The sequence below is a fragment of the Eumetopias jubatus genome, unplaced genomic scaffold (genome assembly GCF_037043125.1).
Source record: "Eumetopias jubatus isolate StellerSeaLion01/CBP00866 unplaced genomic scaffold, mEumJub1_p1.0 scaffold_10, whole genome shotgun sequence".
Lineage (NCBI taxonomy): Eukaryota > Metazoa > Chordata > Mammalia > Carnivora > Otariidae > Eumetopias > Eumetopias jubatus.
Window position 1 is genome coordinate 124,178,154 of NW_028274816.1, and position 22,777 is coordinate 124,200,930.

General features: G+C 49.1%; 1 protein-coding gene across 1 annotated transcript; it reads right to left on the bottom strand.

Moving 5' to 3' along the window:
• Positions 1–4,789: 4,789 nt before the first annotated feature.
• LYRM9 (LYR motif containing 9) lies at positions 4,790–21,334 on the bottom strand. Its single transcript, XM_028109371.1, has 4 exons — positions 21,281–21,334; positions 8,942–9,085; positions 7,254–7,346; positions 4,790–6,320 (listed from the first exon to the last, which is right to left on the bottom strand). Exons 2-4 carry the CDS (start codon positions 9,065–9,067, stop codon positions 6,303–6,305), a joined length of 237 nt encoding a protein of 78 aa, XP_027965172.1. The 5' UTR covers positions 9,068–9,085; positions 21,281–21,334; the 3' UTR covers positions 4,790–6,302.
• Between the last annotated feature and the right edge of the window lie 1,443 nt (positions 21,335–22,777).

Below are 22,777 nucleotides of genomic sequence, written 5' to 3' on the forward strand. Positions count from 1 at the left end.
TAAAAATATATATATTTTGGGGCACCTGGGTGGCTCAATCATTAAGCATTTGCCTTCAGCTCGGGTTGTGATCCCAGGGTCCTGGGATCGAGCCCCACATCGGGTTCCCTGCTCCGCGGGAAGCCTGCTTCTCCCTCTCCCCCTCCACTTGTGTTTCCTCTCTCGCTGTGTCTCTATCAAATAAATAAAAATTTTTAAAATATATATATATATTTTTAAATTATCGTCCCTTTAAGAGCCTCATGACACTGATCATGTAGCTACATCGGAGACCACTTGGACATGCTCCTGGTTTCTCTCCTCAGTTTTCTCTTCTCGGTTATGATGGAAGGTATTAGGGAAATCTTAAAATGAGTTTGTTCTCCCTGATCAGTGAACTAATATGCAGAGAAGTCAGTCTGCAAGCCCAAACTCACCCCAACCACCAGTGCAGGGAGACTACATGCAATTAACAAGCACAGCAGCTACATTTATTGAGTGCTAGCTGTGTACCAGGCTCTAGCTAAGCATGTTCCATGCAGCATCCCATTGGATCCTTACAACTACACCGGGAGACAGCTATGATTTTCATCTCTCTTACACAAATGACAAAATTGAGGCTTAGGGAGGTTAGGTAACTTCCCCCAAGGTCATGTAGTTATTAGCCCATCCCCTACAATATCAAGGCTCTTTTTCTGGGTTGTGGTGGCCATATACAAGTCAGAGAGACAGTTCAGTGATTCCAGCCACAGAAAACACCAAGAAGACTCCAGTGCTCGGCAACCCTTTTCATTCCCTAGCATACATAAAAAGTGACAATATCAACAGGCAACTGGAATAATGGGCTGAGGTTGCTTCAGGCAGAGGTGACAAGTTGAGGGCACTCCAGTTAAAAACTCAGTTAAATTATTTGTAATGCAAAGTCACTTCACTTCCCCAAGTCCTTTTGTGCCTCTGAGACTTCTAAGAGGGGATGAGAATAAAATATTTTTCAAGTATAACTTAATGGAGATTGGTTATCATCTCTTCATACCTTTGGAAGAGCTGCCTTCAACCTCTAGAAAGGACTTCACTTGGGACATGTATGTTCTTGAGATGTGACCTTGGACAAATGTCTTAGCCTCCCTTGGCTTAGTCTGCTGAAGGAAAGTTGAGAACCATCCCCACAGGATTACAAGCTGAGGGCAGGGGGGTGAAGAAGGCATCAGGAGAAGCCCAGTAGAAAAATTCAACTTCAGACACCACTGAAGGGAAAAGACGATTGTTCCTTTCAACTGAGACTAATCGAGAAGGCGAGAATGTTTCTAGGAATTTTAAGTGGTATCTTCCAGACACATTGAGATTTGTTTGGTTTTCTCCTGGAATTTGATTTCTTCTTGGCAGTTTTATTGAGATATAATTCACATACCACACAATTCACATATTTAATCTGTACAATTTAGTGGTTTGTTTTTAAGTAGGCTCCACACCCAGCGTGGAGCCCAACACGGGGTTTGAACTCACAACCGAGATCAAGACCTGAGCTGACACCAAGAGTCGCACATTTAACCAACTGATCCACCCAGGCGCCCTCAATTCAGTCATTTTTAATGTATTCACAGAGTCGTAGAGCCATCACCCCAATTTAATTTTAAACTGTTTTCATCATTCCAAGAAGAAACCCTGTACCAATTAACAATCACTCCCATTCCAGCCAACACCTGCCCCCCTCTCAGCCCTGCGCTAATCTACTTCCTGTCTCCACAGATTCTCCTATTACGGATATTTTGTATAAATGGAATCGTACATTATATCCTTATCTTTTGTGACTGGCTTCTTACTAAGTGCACTGTGTTTTCAGGGTTCATCCATTTTGCAGGGTTTACAAGTTTTTTTATTACCAAATAATATTCTACTGTATGACTATGCTACATTTTATTCATCTGTTCATCCGTTGATGGACATTAGGTTGTTTGCTTTTTTGGGGGGCTCTTATAAATAAAGCCAGGAACATTTGTGTACAAGTTTTTTCTGTGAACGTATGTCATTCCCCTTGGACATATACACAGATTTGTGTATAGAACTGCTGGGTCATATGGTAACTCCACGTTTAACATTTTGAGAAACTTCCAAACTGTTTTCCAAAGCAGCTGCACCATTTTACATTCCCACCAGCAGCGTCTAAGGGTTGCAAGTTCCTCAAGCAGAGGTTTCCGACATAGCCAAGTATGCAAGGGAAAAATATAGCATCCTGAGCCAGAGAGAGAGCAATGAAATCAACACCAGAGCCAAGATAAAGAAAAGGATGAGAATGTTCGTTTACCTCCACGCCTGGGGGCTGGAAGCTGAGGCTGACCTAGCAAGCTGACCCCTTGGACAATTCCTCTTCTCTCTTCAGTTCGAGAATTTTAAAGATTTATGGTAATAGGAAGGTGGCAATGTCAGAAAAAAAACATGTTTTCAAAGTAATTCACCATTTTCCAGCCAGACTTGTTAGCAACAAATGTTATGTATGTGTGTATAAATGCAGGCTAATGTCTATAAATAGGAAAATTGTAGGGAAAAAAACTTTTTGAAAGAGACTTCTAGATTCCTAGGGATCATCATGGGTGCCTAAAACTAAATCTCTCCACACATTTCCAGAAACCATGCAGATCAGTAGGGGGAGCAAATTAAACCACCCATCATCTCACCTAGATGGAGACATAGATGGAATTTTTGATACATAAGAGTGCTCAGTGTCTGTTGAATTAATGAATTGGTGAATACATGAATGAATGGCAACACTACAGAGGAAATGAAACTCTAAGGATGATAAACATGATAGAGGACAGATCCAACCAGTTTGCCAGTCACTATTTCAGTAACAAAAAAAATGGTATTCTGTGAATAACGCAGTTTATTTATCTCACACCTCAAATAACCGTGTGCTTGTCCTCCGGACAAATGTTCTACTTATGTGTGCAATACAAGCGCTTTGTGTGTGCTTTTCAGCTCATTGCACAGAATATTTTTATACTCAAGGATTGAGATTTAACAAAATTAAGCCTTTTGCTGTTTCATCAGGGACATTCATGAGTAAGCTGGTGGTGATAATCCCTATCCTGATTCATGCTTAGGCACCAGCAGCAGTTTTACTCATCACTGCTTTTGTACCATCAGTGCCCATGTTCACAGAGTGGGAAAGAAAAAGTCTTAGGGTTATTATGAACATACTTTTGACTTTGAGGATCCCATGAGAGGGCTTGGGAGATTCCCAGAAGGCCACGGACCACACCTGAAAATCGCTGCTCTAGATTTCACCTCCCTTCTTCTTGATCCCATGTCTTTCTTAATTTGGCCTAAAGATTGCATTCATTTTTCCAAGGAACCAGTGTCATCTGATTGGTTTTCATTCACCAGTTAACATGAAAAAAATCTTGGAAGATGTAATGCTAGGGGGAGTAAAGAACATCTTCATAGAAATAATGCACAAGCTCAGTCTTGACAGAGAAAAGATCTTTTTCAGGTGAATAAGCTAAGAAGGGCACTGCAGACAGGAGAAGCTTGGGCAAATACACATGGAACGAACAGGCTGGAGTGCTGAGAGAGTAAGGAATCTATGTGCAAGGTGCAAGGGTGCCGGAGGACATCATGAACAGGGCGGGAGTGAGGTCAGCGATGTGGGTAAGAAACCCACATCAGTTTGGGAATGGGAGTACGTGAGACTGCTGATTAGAGGAGCCTGCTTTCGGTTAGTGGCTGAAATTGACAAGCACAGAGGCTGATGGGCTCAACCAATCTCAAGGTTATGAACTGTAGTCAGCTTCAGAAGTCTGATGAAGCTCGTCTTGTGCACTCATTGCTCAAAGCTCAAAGAGAATGAGGTACCTCTCCAGATGTTGGTGGGAAGAGATTCTCTGTCTCCAGAGATGTGTGACTCCATGGTATTGGCAGCAGGCAATAGCATTTAGGAGGTGGAGGTAGAGGTAGCTCTTAATCTCTTAAGGCATGATACTTGAACTTCTGGTGTTTCCCTTGAACTACAATCACCCATCCCATTGTTAACAAGGTCATTGCTGGGGCGCCTGGGTGGCTTAGTCAGTTAAGCGTCTGCCTTCGGCTCAGGTCATGATCCCAGGGTCCTGGGATTGAACCCTGCATAGGGCTCCCTGCTCAGCGGGGAGCCTGCTTCTCCCTCTCCCTCTGCCACTCACCCCGCTTGTACTCTCTCTCTCTCTCTCTCTCTAATAAATAAAATCTTAAAAATAAAAAAAAACCAAAAAACCAAGGTCATCATTCCCTCACATTGAACCTGCCAAGTTTCGCTCTGTCATTCAACAAAGGTAGTTTGGTTTTCTTTGCCCTTGATGCTCATGTTAATCCCCATCCCCCAGGGAGGCAAGATGGACAGAGGGTCAGGTTCATCTCAGGAAGCTGGGAGGAAGTTTGGGTCTTAATTCTTGACAATCTGTGCTTGGGGGGGGGGGGGGGAGTCTTTTCTCTGCCTCAAGACGAACTTCTTGTGGGAGCCACCCAGGCCTGCCCATCATGCAGTCAGAGTGAGCGTTCCCCCCTCCATATCAGCCCCTGAGCATCAGTGATAAGGAGAGGACCCCCACGCCCCACACACACACAACCAATACCTGGCCAAGAAATAATCACCACATACCAGCCTCCCCCATGGTTAGAAAACAAGAAGAATCTAAACAAAAGAGAGCCCTGCCCTCTGAAGAACGATCCCTATTGTACAGGCCTGTCCGCAAGTCTCCAATACCTAGGATAACAGCACACAGTGGGGAACAGCATGTGTTTGGGGAATGAATGAGCACAGCACTCAAGACACCAGAGGTTTCAGAAATCGGTATTTACTTCATTCCCTGCTGATCAGTCCATACAGATGTCCCGGAGTCACTTTAAGTCCTGTAATTCATTGCAGGGTCATGAAGCTGCTGGCTCATCCCTCTGGCTGGGAGTCCTTGGGGATACACAAGTCCAGTGTGGCTTCTCCTCTTCTGGCTGCCCCTCCTGCTCTGGCCAGCCCCCCAAGTCCTTCCTGGACACTTTCCCTCCCTCTGCTGCTCTCCCTTCCCTGTACTGTTTGGTAGATTCACACAGACCTCGCTTAGCAGCTTGGTGACCTTGAAAAGGGGTTCGACCTGTCTGTGCTTCCATCTCCCCGTCTGCAAAGCAGGGCTCCCTAACTGTGGTGACCAGCCACGGCAGTGCAGCTGGCTCCCTGAGCCAGCTTCTGCAGGAAGCACCTGGCATGCGTTAGAGCTCAGTACTCCTCATTGCAGCCCGGCAGGTAGGTGGGGGCATCACTGCACTGGAGTTGGGGAAACCAAGGCTGACATGGGCCAGGTAAGTTCCCCTACGAGCGACTTCTATGGCATTGGGATGTGACCCAGTCTCTCTCCACGGGTTTCAGGCTCACCATACCCCACAGGAATGCTTGCTCCCCGCCTTCCTCCTTGCTGCCCTGCCTCCATTCTTCCTTCCAAGACAGTGGCAAAGCGGGGAAGGGCCAGCAGGACAGATCGCAGGTTCACAGAGGCCTGTACACTTTGGCATCCGCTGTAGCTGGTCTGCCCTTCTTCCTTGTTCCACGCGGCGTGCGTTTCACCACTTCAGGGACACTAGAAACTCCGTGAAGGCGAGGACCAGGACTTCACGGAAGGACAGTGCCGGGAGGAGCGGCTGCTTGGGGGACTGCTGGGCACGGTGGGGCCACGAGCGTTCAGGGACAACAAGCAGGACAGGGCAGGCCCACACATCCCCCGGGCCCGACGAGGAGTGTACCAGAGAGACGTGGAGCACTGCGGGCGGGGAGGAAGGAGCGGTGGAGGATGGGCTCCTCAGGGGAACGTTTACTCACACCACCACATACCATGTCCTACCTGAAGCTCTTCAACTTCCTTATACTTAATCTTCACACAGGAGGAGGCTGAGCTCAAAAGCAACACCCTTGAAAAGCCGCAGAACTGAGATTCAAATCCAGACCTGACCGGTTCAAAAACCCATGCCCTGTCCTCCCTGGACAGCCCGAGGGGATGCCCACTCTGGGTCTCAAAGGACAACATCCAGAATACATGCAGCACCTTCGGAGCAAAGTGACAAAATATATTCTCCCCCAAACTCCCGTGGCAATGGCCAGAAAAGCAAACATAAAGGATGCTGGGACACACACGTGGCAAGAAGAGCCAGCTGAGCAGACGTCAGCTTCTCCTACCCCCGATTTCCTGCTCTCAGCCAATAAGGCCGATGGATATTCCAAAACGGCTGCCGCTGCTGACTTCCAGAAGAAGCGAGGTCTCTCAACTTCAATATCTTCAGGAGAGCTTGGTTCTCTAGGCTCCAGCATCTCAGTTTTGTTTCTTATACTGTAAGGCAGAGAGATCATTAGAAGTGGGTGAGGGAAGCCAATGGGGGAGGGAAGACCCAGGAAATCCCAAGAACCATGTTCTTCTGGGCTTTAGCTGCCTCCTGCAGGGGCTCCTTAGAGGTGGGGTGGGGGGCAGGCACCAGTCAAATCTCTAGCTGGCACCGGGACCCCCTTTCTTGCTTAACGGAAAAGGAAGCTGACAGGCTAGGAGGGCGCACATAAGACAGACGCGGGAACGTCAGAAAGGAACGTGGGCATACCCATCCTGTTCTTTAAGCTGAATCTTGGTTCAAAGGAAAAAAAAAAAAAATCTCAGATAGAGGAAGACCCTCAGAGGTCATCTAGTCCAATCACTGAGTTTTTAAAACGAACCCCGACCCCCACATTTGGAGATTCTGATTTAGAAGGATGGGGCGGGGGGGCATGCTCCACCCAGCTCTCTAGGTTGTTCTAACACCAGTGGGTAAGGACCAGCAAGTTAGTCTGTCTTCCTGACTCCTGCCCTTCCTCTACCAAAATAGATACTTGAATGTTTCCTCAGGAACCCTGCCTCAGTATGAATACCCCTGGAGACGGGGAGCTCACTACACCCCAACACAGCTTTCCCGTCTGAGGCATCACAAGGCTGCTGCTAGTCCTGGCACTGTTGCTTCCAAGAAGACCTTTCTCTTCCTTCTTCCTGCTACCCCATCTCAGCTTATTCAGCACTGTTGGCCTTTAGGGACTGAGAACTCTCTACCCATTGCAGAAAACAGATGCAACCAGAAAGGCATCTGCCACCACCAGAGCGGCTGGCTGGGGCTGTATGGTGCCTCTGCAGGCCTGATAGGGCTCAACTGTAGGGCAGGGGCGACCCCTGGTGGCCATGGAGATTACTGCTGTCAACCCCCCCCCCCAAGCGGGCAGGGGGAGCCGGGAACCAAGCACTTACTTTGTTCATGATCCAGTCTGCATCTTCAATGGCTCTTTTAATAATCTGCTGGATTCTCTCAGGATTGTCTTCATCTGAATGAACCCGGAAACTCTGGAAGTTTAAGCATAAAAGAAAGATGACAAGGCAAAATTCACAGGACCAGCATCTTCAGAGCACCAGGCACAGGCCAGACACACTGCGGCCACTTTGTACTCAGCATGGCTCTTAGCCCTCCAGAGAGAGTTAGGATGATCCCACCTACAGATGAGGAAACAGCGGCTCAGATGCCCTAACTGGGACTGTGCATGGCGCCAGCATTCAAATCCTGGTCGATTCTAACCACACAGCCAGTCCTCCTGCCAGCAGAGCAGCTACAAGATGGAAGACTGGCCCCCAAGTTACCCCAAATCAGGCTGGGCCCAAAGGTTATCAGGCAGCAGGGGCCCAAGGAAACTTCCACCTCTGGGTTCCATCTGCTCCCCCAGGGAGCTACTTGCACCATGCTGCACAATAGGAAGGAACAGGGCCTCTCCGGGCCCATGCTGGAAGGCCAAGCAGAGTGCGGGCCGTGGAGGGGGTGACTGGAGACTCCAGCCAGGCCCGGTGCAGAGCAACGTGGGGCTGTTGTTTGCCTCTGACCAGATGTTCACCCTTGAGAAGGAACGTGAGATTCAGGTTCACTGGTGTGGCACTCAGGGCCCTCCAGAAGGGCACCTGGTACCTCCCCTGCCCAGTCACTCTTGACCCCGCAGGTCCTCCTATTTGTCTTCAGGAGCACCTCAAATGCTCACTCTGGGAAGTCCTCCCTGATGCCCTCAGGCAGCTAGCGGCTCCCTCCTCCATGTTTTCACAACCTGTCGCTACCTTTATTTTTTTACTTTCCACATTACATTTGTATTTATTTTTTATTTCTTTTGGAAATAATTTCTAACCGACAGAAAAGCTGCAAGAATATAAACATATTCCCTACCAGAATCACCAATGGTGAACATCTCACCTTTGCTTTATCATTCTCTCTTTATATGGGTTTGTACTCAGTTTTCTGGGAGCAATTAGAAGTTACCCTTGACCCCTAAATGCTTCAGGGTGTTTTAATGAGAATACATAACGACAGTAGTCAAATTCAGGAAATTCAACATTAATATCATACTATCATCTCATCTACAGCCCATACTCCAATTTCATGAAGGTCTCCAATAATGTCCCTTTTAATCACTGTTTTTTTCTGGTCCAGAATCCAATCCACTCATTTTACATTTCGTGGTCACATCTCTTTAGTCCTCCTGAAAGCAGAGCAGGTCTGCCTTTCTCTGTGCTTCCCAATACTGCCATGTTGGATGAGCCGAGGCCAGCGGTGTGGGAGATGGTCCCTCTGTCTGGATTTTCCTGATGTTTTCTCATGAGTAAACTCAGGCTGTGCATTAATGCCTGTCAAAATGATGTTATGGCCCATACTCTATTTTAATTATCCACTTAGCTGCCTTATTTGAGCCCTGGCACGGAGCTGATGTGCTGGATGATACATCTGTTTTCCGAGCAGAAATCAGAGAGAGGAGCTGGGCTGTGGTTTTTGGTGGCTCTTACCAGACTGCCGCCCCACCCCTCCACCACCACCCGAAAGACCATCCCTGTCCCCTGCCCCCAACCCTGAGACAAGCCCTCTATCACGGGAACCCCCCTCCCGAGCCCAGCACCCCTGCGCCCACCTGCCTGACAGCATGTTTGTAATGCTCCTGGATGCCCTTGGCTGGCAGCTGCCGGCAACAGCGCAGCAGGTATCGGTAGAGCTGCAGCGGCCTCTGGACCCGCTCTGCCCCTGGGAGCGGGGCCATCTGCGAGACCCTCTGTCCCTGGAAAACACAGAGCATGACTTCTAAGGCATCAAGCCAAGCCTCGGCCCCGAGCCCCACGTCCCACGGCTCTGTGAGCAGGTCTGATACACCGTGGAGGCCGGGTCCCCTTCGTGCCACACTGCACAGAACCCAGACCCTGAACTCGGGCGGAGCATCCTGTCCTGCAGAAGTCTCAGCCCAGGGCAGGCCTGCCGGGACCAAAGGCGAGATCGCACAGCCACATCCGGGTGCCTTCTTTCTGGAAGCCACCTTGCGGTGGTGGGTGAGGACGTGTCACGGACAGGCAGAGTAGGGGAGATAAGCAGGAAGACCCTGCACAGCTGACTACAGGCAACAGAGGGGAGAATGGCCAGACGTCTGAGCCTCGCCACTCAAAGTACCATCTTGGACCAGTAGCACCAACCAGTAGTCACCTGAGAGCTGGTTAGAAACAGACTCTCTCGCCCCAGACCTGCTAGAGAACAGAATACATTTTAACCAGATGCCCCAAAGGCTCATGCCTGGACCTCTACCACAGCATCTTGCCTGCTGTCTGCCCCCACCTTCAGCTTGTCACTCTCCAGTCTCCTCCAGGCTGACGCCAGAATGCACTCTGGAACCAGTGGCCTAGGCTCATCCCCCAAACCAGCAAGTACCTCACCTCTTGGTCCCTTGGCACAAGCAGCCCCTTCGGCATCAAGCTCCCCTCCTCCTCTCTGCCATGGGAGGAACTCATGGTCATCCCTCCAGGTCCAGCTCCGTGTCACTTCCTCTGGGAAGCCCTTCCTGACTGTCCCGGCCTGAGGGGCTGCAGTGCCCTGTTTTGGAGCTGTTACAGTGCTTCCCACACTGCTGAGGATTCATCTGCTGCCAGGCCTGTGGAGGCTGGCCCAGGCCCCGGGGCTTCGTGCCCTGTTTGTTGAACTGGACTGAATGGTATCTGTTATCTGCTCTGTACACATCTCCCCTCTCTGAAAGAGAAGCTCACAATGTTCCAAACGAAGGAGCTAAAAGGCCAAGATTGTGATTGGCCTTAGTTTTAAAGTAACATAAAAAGAAGAAAGACACTCCCTCCCCCTCAAAAAAAAAGAGACCCAGATTACTAAATCTATCAGAGGTTCTTAAACTAAGAAAGGAAATTCATTAAGTAGCCCGTTTCAGAGGCTCCTTCATTCCATTTCCAGCATATTATCTTCCTGGCAACAATAACCGCCTGTCTCCACCGCTAAGTTTGCCAACGCCTCCTGGTACTCTGGGCTCCCGCCACGACACCAGGGCAGGCAGGTGGCCGTCTGCCCCCCCAACCCTCCTCCCTTCCGCTAACGGTCCCGGATGCGTGACTGGCGATCCGCCTCTCCCCAGGCCTCCGCCCACAGGTCAGGGTGGGGCTCCACGCCAGGTCTGACCAATCAGAGCACTGCATCCACGTGGTCGCTGGGATTGGGCCACAGATGGGCATGTGATGGAAGCTGGCCCAATCAGAACACATCCTACCACCTCTGCAGAGGTGACCGGGAAAGCCTCCGTTCTTTCCCTCTACACTTGCTGCTGAGGGGATTTGCTCTTCTCTCAAGGGCGCCATCTTGCTTCCTCTGGAAGCCTGAGCCTGAAGCCACACAGCAGCAGGCAGAGCTGAAAGTGTGGGAGGAACCAAGTCTGAAGAATTCGTTTGAATCCTACAACCATCCACCTGAAGGCAGTCCCACCGCTAGACTTTTTAATGACCTGATTCAATTAATGCCCTTTGCCAAAGCAAAAGGGGTTTGGGTTTGTTTTGTCACTTGCAACCCAGAGTCCTAACTGATGGACAGATCTTGACCTCCCAAATTCTGCTTCCACGATGAGGTCCGATGGTTCCAGCTCTAAGAAAGAGTGCAAACAGGGCAAGGCCCCTATGGTTCTCCTGCCACGAATTATCAACCTGCCAGTCTGACCAGCTGTGCTAAAGCCCCCCCAAAAAACAGGGGAACCCCATACAATGGGGGCAAAGACAGACCTTCAAGGGCCACCACAGCGGACATACCACCGAAGTCCCCACCTGATGGGCAGGCTCCACTGGCAGGCTTCCCCAAACTATATAAAGTGCTAATCAAATATTGTAAAATGCTAGTCGTGTAACAGATGGTTACCATCTGCAGTCTTCAGAATTAACATTTGGAAAGAGCACAACTTTGTTTCAGTAGATAAAAACCCAAGCAATACTTAGAAACCAACCCAGCAAGCATGGGCGGGAGATTATTTTCAGCTCAATTATAATACTTAGTCATTCTCAGTAATAAGTAGCAGAAAATATATGTGTGGGTCCACTCAGAAGAGTTAAACTAAAAATGTTTTAATTTAATTTAAAGTGTGGGTCTGCTATCAGGGGGCAATGCACTTCACGGTATCATTGCTAAAACTGTAGTCAAATTCTGCAGCCCCTAACCATTGCTTGGTATATCCTGCTCTTTGGACTTGACCTTAGCCTCTCCTGGGCTCCCTGCCTCCGTGAAGGCACTCTGTCTTCTCAGGCAACCAAACCAAAACCATCACTGAGCCAACCTAGACTCCTCTTCCTGCCTCAATCCCACGCCACTGTCTCTAAATCCTAACAAATTCTACCTCTGAATGCCCCCTCACATCTGCCCCCCCCTCTATTCCCACTGCACATCCTTGCTTCAGGCTCTCTTATCAGAGCTCCCCTGGACAACGGCCAGAATTCCGAGCATGTCTCCCTATCTTCCAACCTATTCACCACTCAACAGCCAGTGAATCTTTCCAAAACCTGATCTCAGCATGGCATTTTCCTGCCTAAAACCCCATGATCTGATATCCCACCCCACCCCTGTCACTCATGACAAATTTCCCCAAATGTAGGAAAACTGTGAAATTATTTGAAGCAGTATATGGGCCAACATCTTTTTATCGTAATGATTTTATATTTATTTTCATGTGTAAAGAAAAAAAATCCCGTAATTTTATAGGTATCGTGGCTTAAACAGTTTTTAAAAAGGAATGGGTGTAAAACTGGTATTTTTAAATGTATCAAGCAAAGAAGCATGCAGCTGAGATGTGAATATGACAAAAATCATGAAAGTGGTACTGACGTTTGGAAAGCACTGGCCTATGGAACAAAATCCATACTCCTTCCTCCAAGGCCCCTGCCCACCCTTCATCCCATCTCCCACCACTCACCACAGAGTCCAGGCAAACTGAGCTCTGAGTGGCGCACTCCATGAAAGCCTGTGTCATGTTCGCGGGTCATGGTCTCTGCACCATGACAGAATGCTTAGCATATAGTAGATGCATTAGGGTTCCCCGGAGACACAGAACCAATAGAATATACAGAGAGAATATATATATATATTATATTCATATATGTACATTATTTATAAGGAATTGGCTCACGTGATTATTGAGGCTGGCAAGTTTGAAATCTCACAGAGCAAACGTCCCAGTGTGAGTCAATGTCAAACCAGGAAGAGCCAATGTCCCAGGCTGAAGGCTATCAGCCAGGAGAATCCTCTCTCACTCGGGGGGAGGGTCAGTCTGTTCTATTCAGGACTTCAAGTGCTTGGATGAGGCCCACCCATATTAAGGAGGGCAATCTGCTTCACTCAGTCTCCCGATTTAAATGTTAATCTCATCCAGGGGCACCTGGGTGGCACAGTCGGTTAAGCATCGGACTCTTGGCTTTGGCTCAGGTCATGATCTCAGGTCGTGAGAACGAGCCCCGGGTTGGACTCTGCACTCAGTGCTGAATCTGCTTAAAAGACTCCCTCTCCCTCATCAACCGCCCCCCCCCGCCAACTCTCTCTCTCCCCCTTTAAAAAATAAATAAATAAATGTTAATCTCATCCAAAAACACCCTCACAAGACACACCCAGAATAATGTTTAGCCAAATCTCTGGGCAACCCATGGCCCAGTCAAGTTGACATATAAACGGAATCATGACAGATGTTTAATATTCATGTGTCAAATGAATCCACTCTTGCCCACACTCTGCTTCCTGCAGGTCTCCTGATCCTACAACACTCAGCTGTTAGGTCTGGCACCTCCTCCTGAAAGACTTCACTGACCCACCATCCCTGCCACCATGTTCAATGGGAGACCTGTAGGTACCTCAAACAGCCCTCGTGTCCCCACATCACTCTAGGTCGGGCTTCAGCATCTGTTACCTGCATTACTGGGGGGATATTTACCTGCCCTCGGCCCCCTTCCAGCCAGCCTCCACATGGCAGCCACAATGCCTTGTCTAACGCCCCACTTAAAATCTTCCCACAGCTGGATGTGACAGGATATTGTGAATTATTATCAATTATTAATTTTCTTAGGTAGAACAACAATGTGTTGTGTGGGAGAATGTCCTCATTCTTGGGAGATGCAAGTGGAAGGAAGTGTTTAGAGGTGATGTGTCATCATGTCTGCAACTTACTTTCACATCGTTCCACAAAAGGCAACACAAAAAGAGAAAAGATAGGGTGAGAAAGATAAAGCAAATGTGCTGAAATGTTCAGATTGTGTTTAGATGGCAGGAATAAGGGCGGGCATTGCGCTGTTATTTCAACTTCTCTATATTTTGAAATTTTTTGTAACAAAAAGTTATTTTAGGAAAACCCTTCCACCACTTTCCCGTTACCTGGGGGATAAAGTCTTAAACTTGTGAGGCTGGCACCAACCCCTGAAGCCTTCTTACCCCCCCGTTCAGATTCATCCCTAATCACTCCTCCACCTGCCAGGCACATTGGCACACCACCTGTAGTTCCTTTAGTAATAATAACAACTAATAAGCACTTACGATGATTACTACAGCAGCCTTACTGAGTATGTATCATGTGAGAGACACTATTCTAGTGAATTTATTCTGAATTTATTTTAATCTTCACAATAACTCTACAAGAAGGTACCATTATGCTCTCCTTTTACAGATAAAGAAACAGAGGCAAAAAGAAGGCAAGAAATTTGTCCAAGGTCACATAGCTATGAGTGCAGAAGCCAGGATCTCCACCTGGGAAGTCCAGCTCCAGAACCCAGATGGGTGCTACTCTTCCTAACGGCACCCCCCTCCCCAATTTCTTTTTAAGGGATGACTTCTTCCCATTGAGCCTGGCCTGCCAAGACTGTCGTCCGTGGCTCCATCTCTCCCGGCCACAAGGAGAACATCAGACCCCGGCCCCAGCGAGGCCAACTGAGTATTCCCCACCTCTGGAAATGGGCTCTCGAGCAGGGTTACAAAGAGGCTGAAAATGAGTTCACACACCCCAGCAATGGTGTGTCCTCATCAGCCTCTTCCTGCTCTGAACTGGCCTTGTAGCTCTTGCCTCCTGGCCTTCCAGAAATGTCTAAATTCCTGCCCAGTCCTCCAGCCTTCTCCCTTGATCCTGTGAGTCCCTAACACTCTTCCAGGAAATTTCTTCTTGCTTAAGTCTTGCTGTCCCATCTTACTGCTCACACCGAACTAGACTCGCTCCCTGATCTGTTTGCCCACAGCCTGTTGTGCCTGCTTAGATCAGCGGGAGTAGCCCCGGCTCCGAGTGTTTGCCTCTCCATCCTCCCCGACAGGACGGAACTCCCACGAGGGCAGGGACTGTGTCCGATTCCCCCATCTCTGTCCTCTCAGTGCCGGCATGGTACAGCCTGGTACCAAGCACACTCCTCCATCAATGCTTGCTGGCTGATGAACCTCAGATTCTTCCAGGCCCTGAGTAGTCCTGCCCATCACCTAAGGCAACAACAGCCTCCCTTTCCTGCCCATCTATGCCAAGCCTTTCCAGTCCCCTCAGCTTCCCTCCAACTCACCTGTAGGAACACCCTGCAGGCAACCAATGCCTCCTGCCTCACTCCGTCTGGAGAGGCCCTCGGGCAAGAATATGTTCAAATCCCCTCCTCCATGAAATTCATCCTTGCCTGAGAGCTGACTGACATGCTAAGCGTGGTGCTAGACATTTTTATGACAACCCTCTGACAAAAAGCACTATCATCCCATTTTGCAGATGTGGAAACTCAGGCTGATCACGAATACACAGCCAGGGAGTGGCGGCACTGGGATGTGGACTCTAACTCCAGTGCTCCGACCTCCCCCCGAGTTCTTGAAGGAAAGGGGTCCCTCCTTTGCCTTGTCTCTGTTAGGCTCTCAGAGCCTCTCTCCTGGATTAATTTAACACCCTTCTGACATGTCTCTTCTTCAGTCCCTCAGTATGCTCAGCCAGAATGAGCAACGAAAAACAAAAATCTCATCTTTGAGTCCCTTCCTTGAATCCTTTAATAGCACACATAGAACAAACTCTAAGCTCATCAGTATGTGTGCATATGGTGGTGGTGGTAGGTGTGTCTACGTGTGCGTGTACGGGCGGGGGGCGGGGGGTGTCAAGGCTTTCCCCAGTCAAATGCCAATCTCTATCCCATTTGCAACCAATTCCCCATTCCCTCCACCCTCTTCCCGGCTCGGCCTCCTCTGAGGCTTTGTTAGGCACAGAGCACCTGGCACGCATGGTCCCTCAACAGAAGGGTGTCAAATTGAACGCTTGCTCTCTCCAACACCTTCCAGTCAACTCTCCCGCACCCTGAAGACTGAGTGGAACAGTGAAAGTGCACGGGCCCCAGATCCTGGCAAGACTGAGGTGAGGACTGATTAAGGCAGCACACATGCCTGCCTGCCGCAGGGCGGCTGCTCACTCAGTAGGAGGCCCTTCTCTAGCCCTGGAAAAGCAGCAAAAGGGAAAACAGTATGTTATGATACTTTTCGATACTTCTATCGGAGACAAAAATGGGCTACCGAAGGGAAGGGAGCTGCTCCTGCAAACGGACACTGGGAGAGGTTGTGGATTTCACTGACTTAGTGACCTCTGCCGACAGCAGAGAGAAAAAAATACACCTTTTTTTCTTTGAAATCAAACTAAAGAGCAGGTGAAACTTATTTAGCTTTTTCCCAAATCAGAACTGAGCTCTGGTTATTCATGCCGTGGCCTCTGATGAATTAGAAAGTTATAAAAATACCTAAGGTGGCATGGCTTGACTCATGGTAGGTGCTGGGTCAGAGGTGTTAACTGAATGAGCGGAAAAGCCATCCAAAGTAGGGAGTCTTTCAACACCAGAGCGCCGAAGGCGACCTTTTCCCATCCAGGGTAAAAGAAATCTCTTCTCCACGTCCCTGGTAGGGAGTCTTCCAGCTTTTCTCCCTTAACATGCTCCCGCGTGGCAGGGAGCTCCTGACCTCCCAAGTCTGAGCTCTCCACTTCATTCAGCCAGAGCTGTCACAGACTGCCTTTGCTTCTGAGCTAAAATCTGCCCTGTAAACTTCACTCATGGATCTGAGTTCTGCCCTCTGGGGCTCAAGTCTCCCTACCCCACCCCCAAGGCCAGTCTGTCATTGTTCAGCCAGGGACCCCAGCCCCGCAGTCACTCTCTTTCCAAAATCCCCACCCTGAAGGTGCTATCCTCTCCCAGAGCCTCCCCGTCTCACGCTCCTCGGGACACACGCACACCCTCATTATTGGTCTCACTCTTAGATTTTTGTCCAGTGGGAAAGCCATAGTGTTCCCGGGTCCTGACCAGCTCCGCGGGTCCTGGAGCCCAGGTGCCAATGTCCCCTCCTTTACTGGGCAGTTCAAGGAAGGCCACTCAGACTGCATTCTCTGCTTGGGCCCCCATGTGACCCTGGCATTCAGCTCGGAGGAACCTTTTTTCCATGAACTCTTCTTAAATCTGTTTCCCATCTTGTATTTGATTAGTTTAGTCCAGAGTCACCATCTGCCACAATCTCTGGAGTACCTGACCCTGTCTGTTATCCAACTCCGCTCAATTCAGCACAACAAAAGCACAGAAACAATCCCATCCCAGGCACAAAGTGGGTCCAAAGAAAGAGACACTAACCCCGGCGAGCTATGTCAGTCACCCATCCAAAGCCATTCAGAGCATCTAGCACGTGTGTGGCTCTGGGCTCGGCCCTAGGACCAGATATGGACGGCCTGACATGTTCCCGAGCTGTCCTACCTCGAGCTTTCTGCACGGCTGATGCCATGTCTCACGACCTACCGTTCCGGGAGTGATCAGTATGTGCCAGGAAGGTGCTGCAAGCTTCACGTGTGTTACTTCGTGTATCCTCACAACAATCTTACGGGGGTACGTTTCATTAGCCCATTTTATAGATGACAAAACTGGGGCTCTGAGAGGGTAAGAAACTTGCCAGAGACCACCCAACTATTAGATGGTAAGGCCAGGAATCAAACCGAGGACTGTTGCCCCACGCCCCTACCTGCTTCTAACACTACCTGCTTTGTCCATACCCAAGCCATCCACAGAATGCGGCCCGGATCAGGGCTAAGGACCCCACAGAGAACTCTCCTGGGGCTCATTCAGGACCAGCTCCGCATTCATGAAAGCACTTGACTGTGCTATTATCCCGTACTTATTTTTCAACCTTCTCCATAAAACTTTTCTCCATACTTTTCTGAAACCCAAGGACATCATCTATAGCTTCCCGCTGCATAAAGATGGAAAAAAAAAAAAAGTCACAAGGCTGATGTCCATTACACAGACAAAGAAAAGGAGGCAGCTAAGGAAATACTAAAAAAGCTCTTAGAAAAACCCAAAGGGGAATATAACAGAATAAAGGAAAACAGTGACAATAAAGCCACAAAGGGAATTTCCTGGGAGCCAAGTGATATCACTGGTACAGATGCTGAGAAATAGGCCTACAACCCCATTTAATCCCCTTGGCTCTTTCCCTACCCTGTGCCCTGACATAGGGCACCTAAAAATAAGTGGGGGAAAGTCATATGTTTAAAAAAAGAAAGAATGGAACTAGAGAACATGACCAGAAATTATGCCCTATTAAACACTGATACGGGGTTGGGGCGCCTGGGTGGCTCAGTCGTTAAGCGTCTGCCTTCGGCTCAGGTCATGATCCCAGGGTCCTGGGATCGAGCCCCGCATCGGGCTCCCTGCTCCGCGGGGAGCCTGCTTCTCCCTCTCCCACTCCCCCTGCTTGTGTTCCTTCTCTCGCTGTCTCTCTCTCTGTCAAATAAATAAAATCTTTAAAAAACAAACAAACAAACACTGATACAAGGCTAAATTAAGCCTGCGCAGGCCATTGTTTAAATATGCAATTATTTCTCTGGATGGGGAAAGTCACAATATAGAAGCAGAGTGGTTCTGCTCCCCCAGTTCAGGGGCTCCAGCTTGCACACGCACGTTCTCCCAAGCTAGAAGCGGGGCAGCAGTCCATGCTCCTTCAGTCCCTTTCCTTCATGGTCAAGGCTCTCAAGACCCAGACTCCCCACTCCCCTCACCCTCCCTGTCCTCAGTGCCCCCCCCCCCATGCACCTGGGCAGTACCTGGGCTGCCAGCTTTGTAACAATGCCTTGCTCGGACTATCTGAATATCGCTCTCTCCAGTCCGACCCAAGGATACTTCCTAAAAAAACACACCATGTCACTCCCCCTTCTCCAGAACCTCTGTGGAGTGTTCCTTTAACCCTCTCGAATCTGCTTCCAGCTTCTCTCGTTAGACCCATCTCCTGCTGTCTACACTCCCTGCATTCTAGCCACATACTGAACTTAGCGGCTAAGTTCATGGACTTTGGGATCAGGCAGTCTACGTTCAAATCCTGGCTCCGTCACTGGCCGGCTGTGGGACGTGGGCAAGTTTCTCAATTTCCACCTCAGAGTCAGCCGCACATCTGTCAATGGGGCAACTAATAGTATCTCCTGCACAGAATCGTCGTGAGGATTAAATAATGCTCCTAAACCACTTAGCACGGTGCCCGCCACATACGAGGCACTTGGGAACTATTGTTAATCGTGTCTCTGAAACGCGCTGTGCTCTTCAACGCCTCTCTTCCCCCTACGCTGGATTCTTCGCCTGCCTCAAGAATTCCTCTTGATCCTTAGAAGATTAAACTCCCACGTCACCTCCTCAAGGCTCACACTCCACGCTGCCCACACTCCTCTAATAAGGTCTCACACTAATCCTTTCTATAAATGTGTGTTGATTGACCTCCATTTACCAGACAGGACACTAAAGCCAGGAGGACAGTGGCTGTCCTGGAATCACAAAGCCAGCAGGTGGCAGCGCCAGGTCTCAAACCCTGAATCCCTGGCTCTGGGTCCTCGGCTCTTTCTCCCACACCTGCTGTCTCTCTCAGAGGCCCAAGGAGCTACTCTGAACATCCCCTGTGTCAGCTCAACCACCCTGAGCCAGTTTACCAGTTGCAAGTGAACCTGGTGAGCTAGCCCAGTCAAAGCAAACTGGAAAAATCAGACAAAAGGCAAACATGCTGGTCTCAGAGCAGAGCAACGAGCATCGTGAATTGAGTCATTGTGACGTTAGACTGCTTTGTGCCAATGGCCTCCCACACACAGGCCACAACACACCACTGTGGTTTGAGGGCGAAAGAAGGGAACCATTATACATCTGCCAGGTGTCAGCCACGCGGCTGGGTACTCCACAGGGGCTACTTCATCTACAACCCTATTACTCCCATTTTACAGAGGATGAGAACTGAGGCTCCAGGTCACACAGAACTAGGTGAGAGCGTAGGCTAGGCTTTGGATCCAGGTCTCTACCCTCCCAACAAGCTCTTTCTACACGTACGCAGGGCTCATCTCAAAAGGACCCTTGAGTTGAAAGCTCTGGATTTATGCTTCTCTCATGCTCTCTCCCTCCCTCCATTACCCAACTACTCTTCCAGAAACCCACGCTGCTCTGCCCCAGAGGAATCCGGGTCTCATTAAGAGGACTTCCCTGACCACTCTGCAGTCCCTTCCATCTTTCTTCATGGCACTCTTCACCACCTGACATACATTTAATTGTTTGTATTCCCCCACTGGAATGTAAACTCCATACAGCAGGGAGTTTATTTTGTTCACGGCTGTGTCCCTAGTAGAGTATGGCGGTGCCTGATACATGGCAGGCATGTGTGCCCATGTACTAAAATAGTCCCTGAGCACGAACAAGGTGCTCGGTACTGGGGTTACAGAAACAAACAGAAGCCCCTGATCGCATGTATCTTACATATTAATGTAAAATTAAAACGAATTATTCAGTTACAACTAATTGCTACAAAGTGGAATTCAGGTCCCTGAGAGACTGGCTCATGGGGCCCCTCACCCAGTCAAGGGTCAGAGGTTTCTTGAGAAAAGGACGTTAAATCTGAGGTCTGAAGGAGGAGTAGGATTTGCGAAGGGGCGGCGAAGGCAGAGGTAGCTTGCATGAAGGCCTAAGGGAGGAAGGGACCGCCAAGCCCACAGGAGCCCAGAGCGGGAGCAAACAGGATGCTGGCCAGGAAGGCTGGGTCGGATCCAGAAGGGCCTTGGAAGGAGGTGAAGGGTTAAGATTAGTCCTAAGGTCCATCAGCTGATGAATGGATAAGTAAAACACGGTACATTCATACAATGGAATATTATTTTGTAATAAAAAGAAGTGAAGTGCTGATACAGGGTACAAAATGGGTAAACCTTGAAAACATTACTCTAAGTGAAAGAAGCCAGTCAGTCACAAAAGACCAAATATTGTATGATTCCATTTATAGGAAATGTGCAGAATGGGCAAATCCATAGAGACAGCAAGTAGATTAGGGGGCTGCCCAGGGCGGGAGACTGAGAGTGACAGCTAAAGGAGAGGTTTCTTTTGGGGACAATGAATATGTTCTAAAATTGATTATGATATGGATGCACAACTCTGAATATACTAAAAGACATTCGACGGTGCACTTTAAATGAGTGAATTGTAAGCTATGTAAAAAAAATAAAAGTCCTGGGGACTAAGGGGTTTCGAACTCAGCGTGACTTGCTGTGTTATGCAGAAGCACCAATCAAAACGTGAAGGTTACTCCAGGCAAGCGCGCGCTCGGGGCAGATGGACGGTGGAGGGGCCCCCGTCTGCTTTTATAAATGGCCCAGCCGAGGCTGAGCGCGGAGGTGTGTGCCAGACAAGTGGGCATTTCGCAGAGGCGTCTGGAGTCCCCCGGCTCCCCGCGGCCCTCCCCGCGGCCTGGGGCCTGCTCCTCTTCCCCGAGTCGCCGGGGCACCGGGCCCTCCGAGGCCGCGGGGGCCGACGGGGAGGGGAGGGGGGCGGCGCGGGGCCCCGCTGGGTCTTCCACCCGCCGCGCAAGGCCGAGGACGCCCGAGGCCTCACACCCCGAGCCCGCCCCGCCTCCCCGGGCGGCTCCGTTCCCCGCGCGCCCTCCCGCCCGCGTCTCCTCTCCCGCCCTCCGCCGGCGCGGCACGGCTCACCCGCCTCCACCGGGACACGCCAACCCCGGACGCGGCGGACGCGGCAGCCACGAGTGCGCCTGCGCCCCGAGACTGGCGCGGCACCGCCCCCGCCAGTCGGCTGTTCGTCGAGCGCCCTCTGCCGGCCGCACGCGGGGCTGGGGTCTGTTTATAAGGAAACTGCAGGCGAGACCGCTGGGTGCCCCTGGCCTGACCCGACCCCACCCAGATAAAAAAGAAGGCTGTCCCACTAACAGACTTCTCTACCTTAAACACCCACTCTTCCTTCTGGCTGTTGCTACCTCGGGTGTAAGCCCTGAAGGCAGGCTCTCCCCCATGTTTCTGAATATGGATCGCTGCTAAAACATTAGGGGTGTTCAAGATTGGTGAAAAGGCTTGCTGGAGGACTTCCCCTAAACCACTCGTGTTGATGACAGGAATTGTATTTGTAAGGGAATCTGCGTTTTGAGTCATTTCATCAAATTACAGTCCCATAACACCTGTCAAAAGAATAAATATGACAGTAATAGGCATGCTTCCTTTCAGACCCATCTATAATTATAATTGAGGAAAAGAATACAGAATTTAAACTCAGAGCTACTGCCAGTATCATTCTTTGAAAATAAAATAATGCTGTTTTATTAAATAGGCTCTCCCCGCTTTCTAATGTTTAAAGCTAAAGTGCTTCTCTGAATTGATTTAAATACAAGTTTTATATCCTGAAAGAAATAAAGATGTGTCTTTATCTTAAGACAAACCCCCTGTTCAATGATGCTGCTGATCTTCTCTCAGCTGTCTGAAAGAGAGTTGGGTTGTTAGTGGATAATATTGCTTCTGTTCAAGCCTCACTTCTCTAGGGCTTTTTAAACCCATTTGTAATGAAAAGGCTGATTTCCTTACACAGACTGACTCCATGTGTAGCTGATTTAACAGAACAACTTTTTTTTCTTGCTTTTCCCTTTTCTTTTTCTTTCTTCTTCTTCTTTGAAAGGAAAATATTGCTCCCTGGTAGCACCTGAGAATCTATTTTTCTTCTTTTAGACTAAGAGAAGCAGGGGATATTTCTTAACAGAAGTGGGGTTTTTTGTTTTGTTTTTATAGTTTAGGCTTTTCTCTCGTGTTTTTTGCTAAGCCCCTTTAGAGTTTTTTCTCTCTTGGTTTTTTTTTTTTTCTCTTCACCTAACATACGAATCACGTGGGCGTTCCTCCCCTGAAATATTCTGATAATTGCCTCAACCCTTCAATTTATTTTCAGTATGTAGACTTGGACCAAATATATCTGAAAGATATGATTGTACCCTTATAAATCAGCCCTCTTAGTTACACACACAGAGTCAAGGGCACATCATTAGTGAAGATCCAATCAATAAATCATTAAGCTTTTAAATTCCTTATTAGGAGCAATCTGCAGTATCACCATCCATTGCTGTTTTCAGCCTTGGGATCACTTGATATTTTGAAGAAATTTCACAGTCCGTTCTTTGGCCCCATCTCCCTTTTGTTCCTAGATCGCTGTGT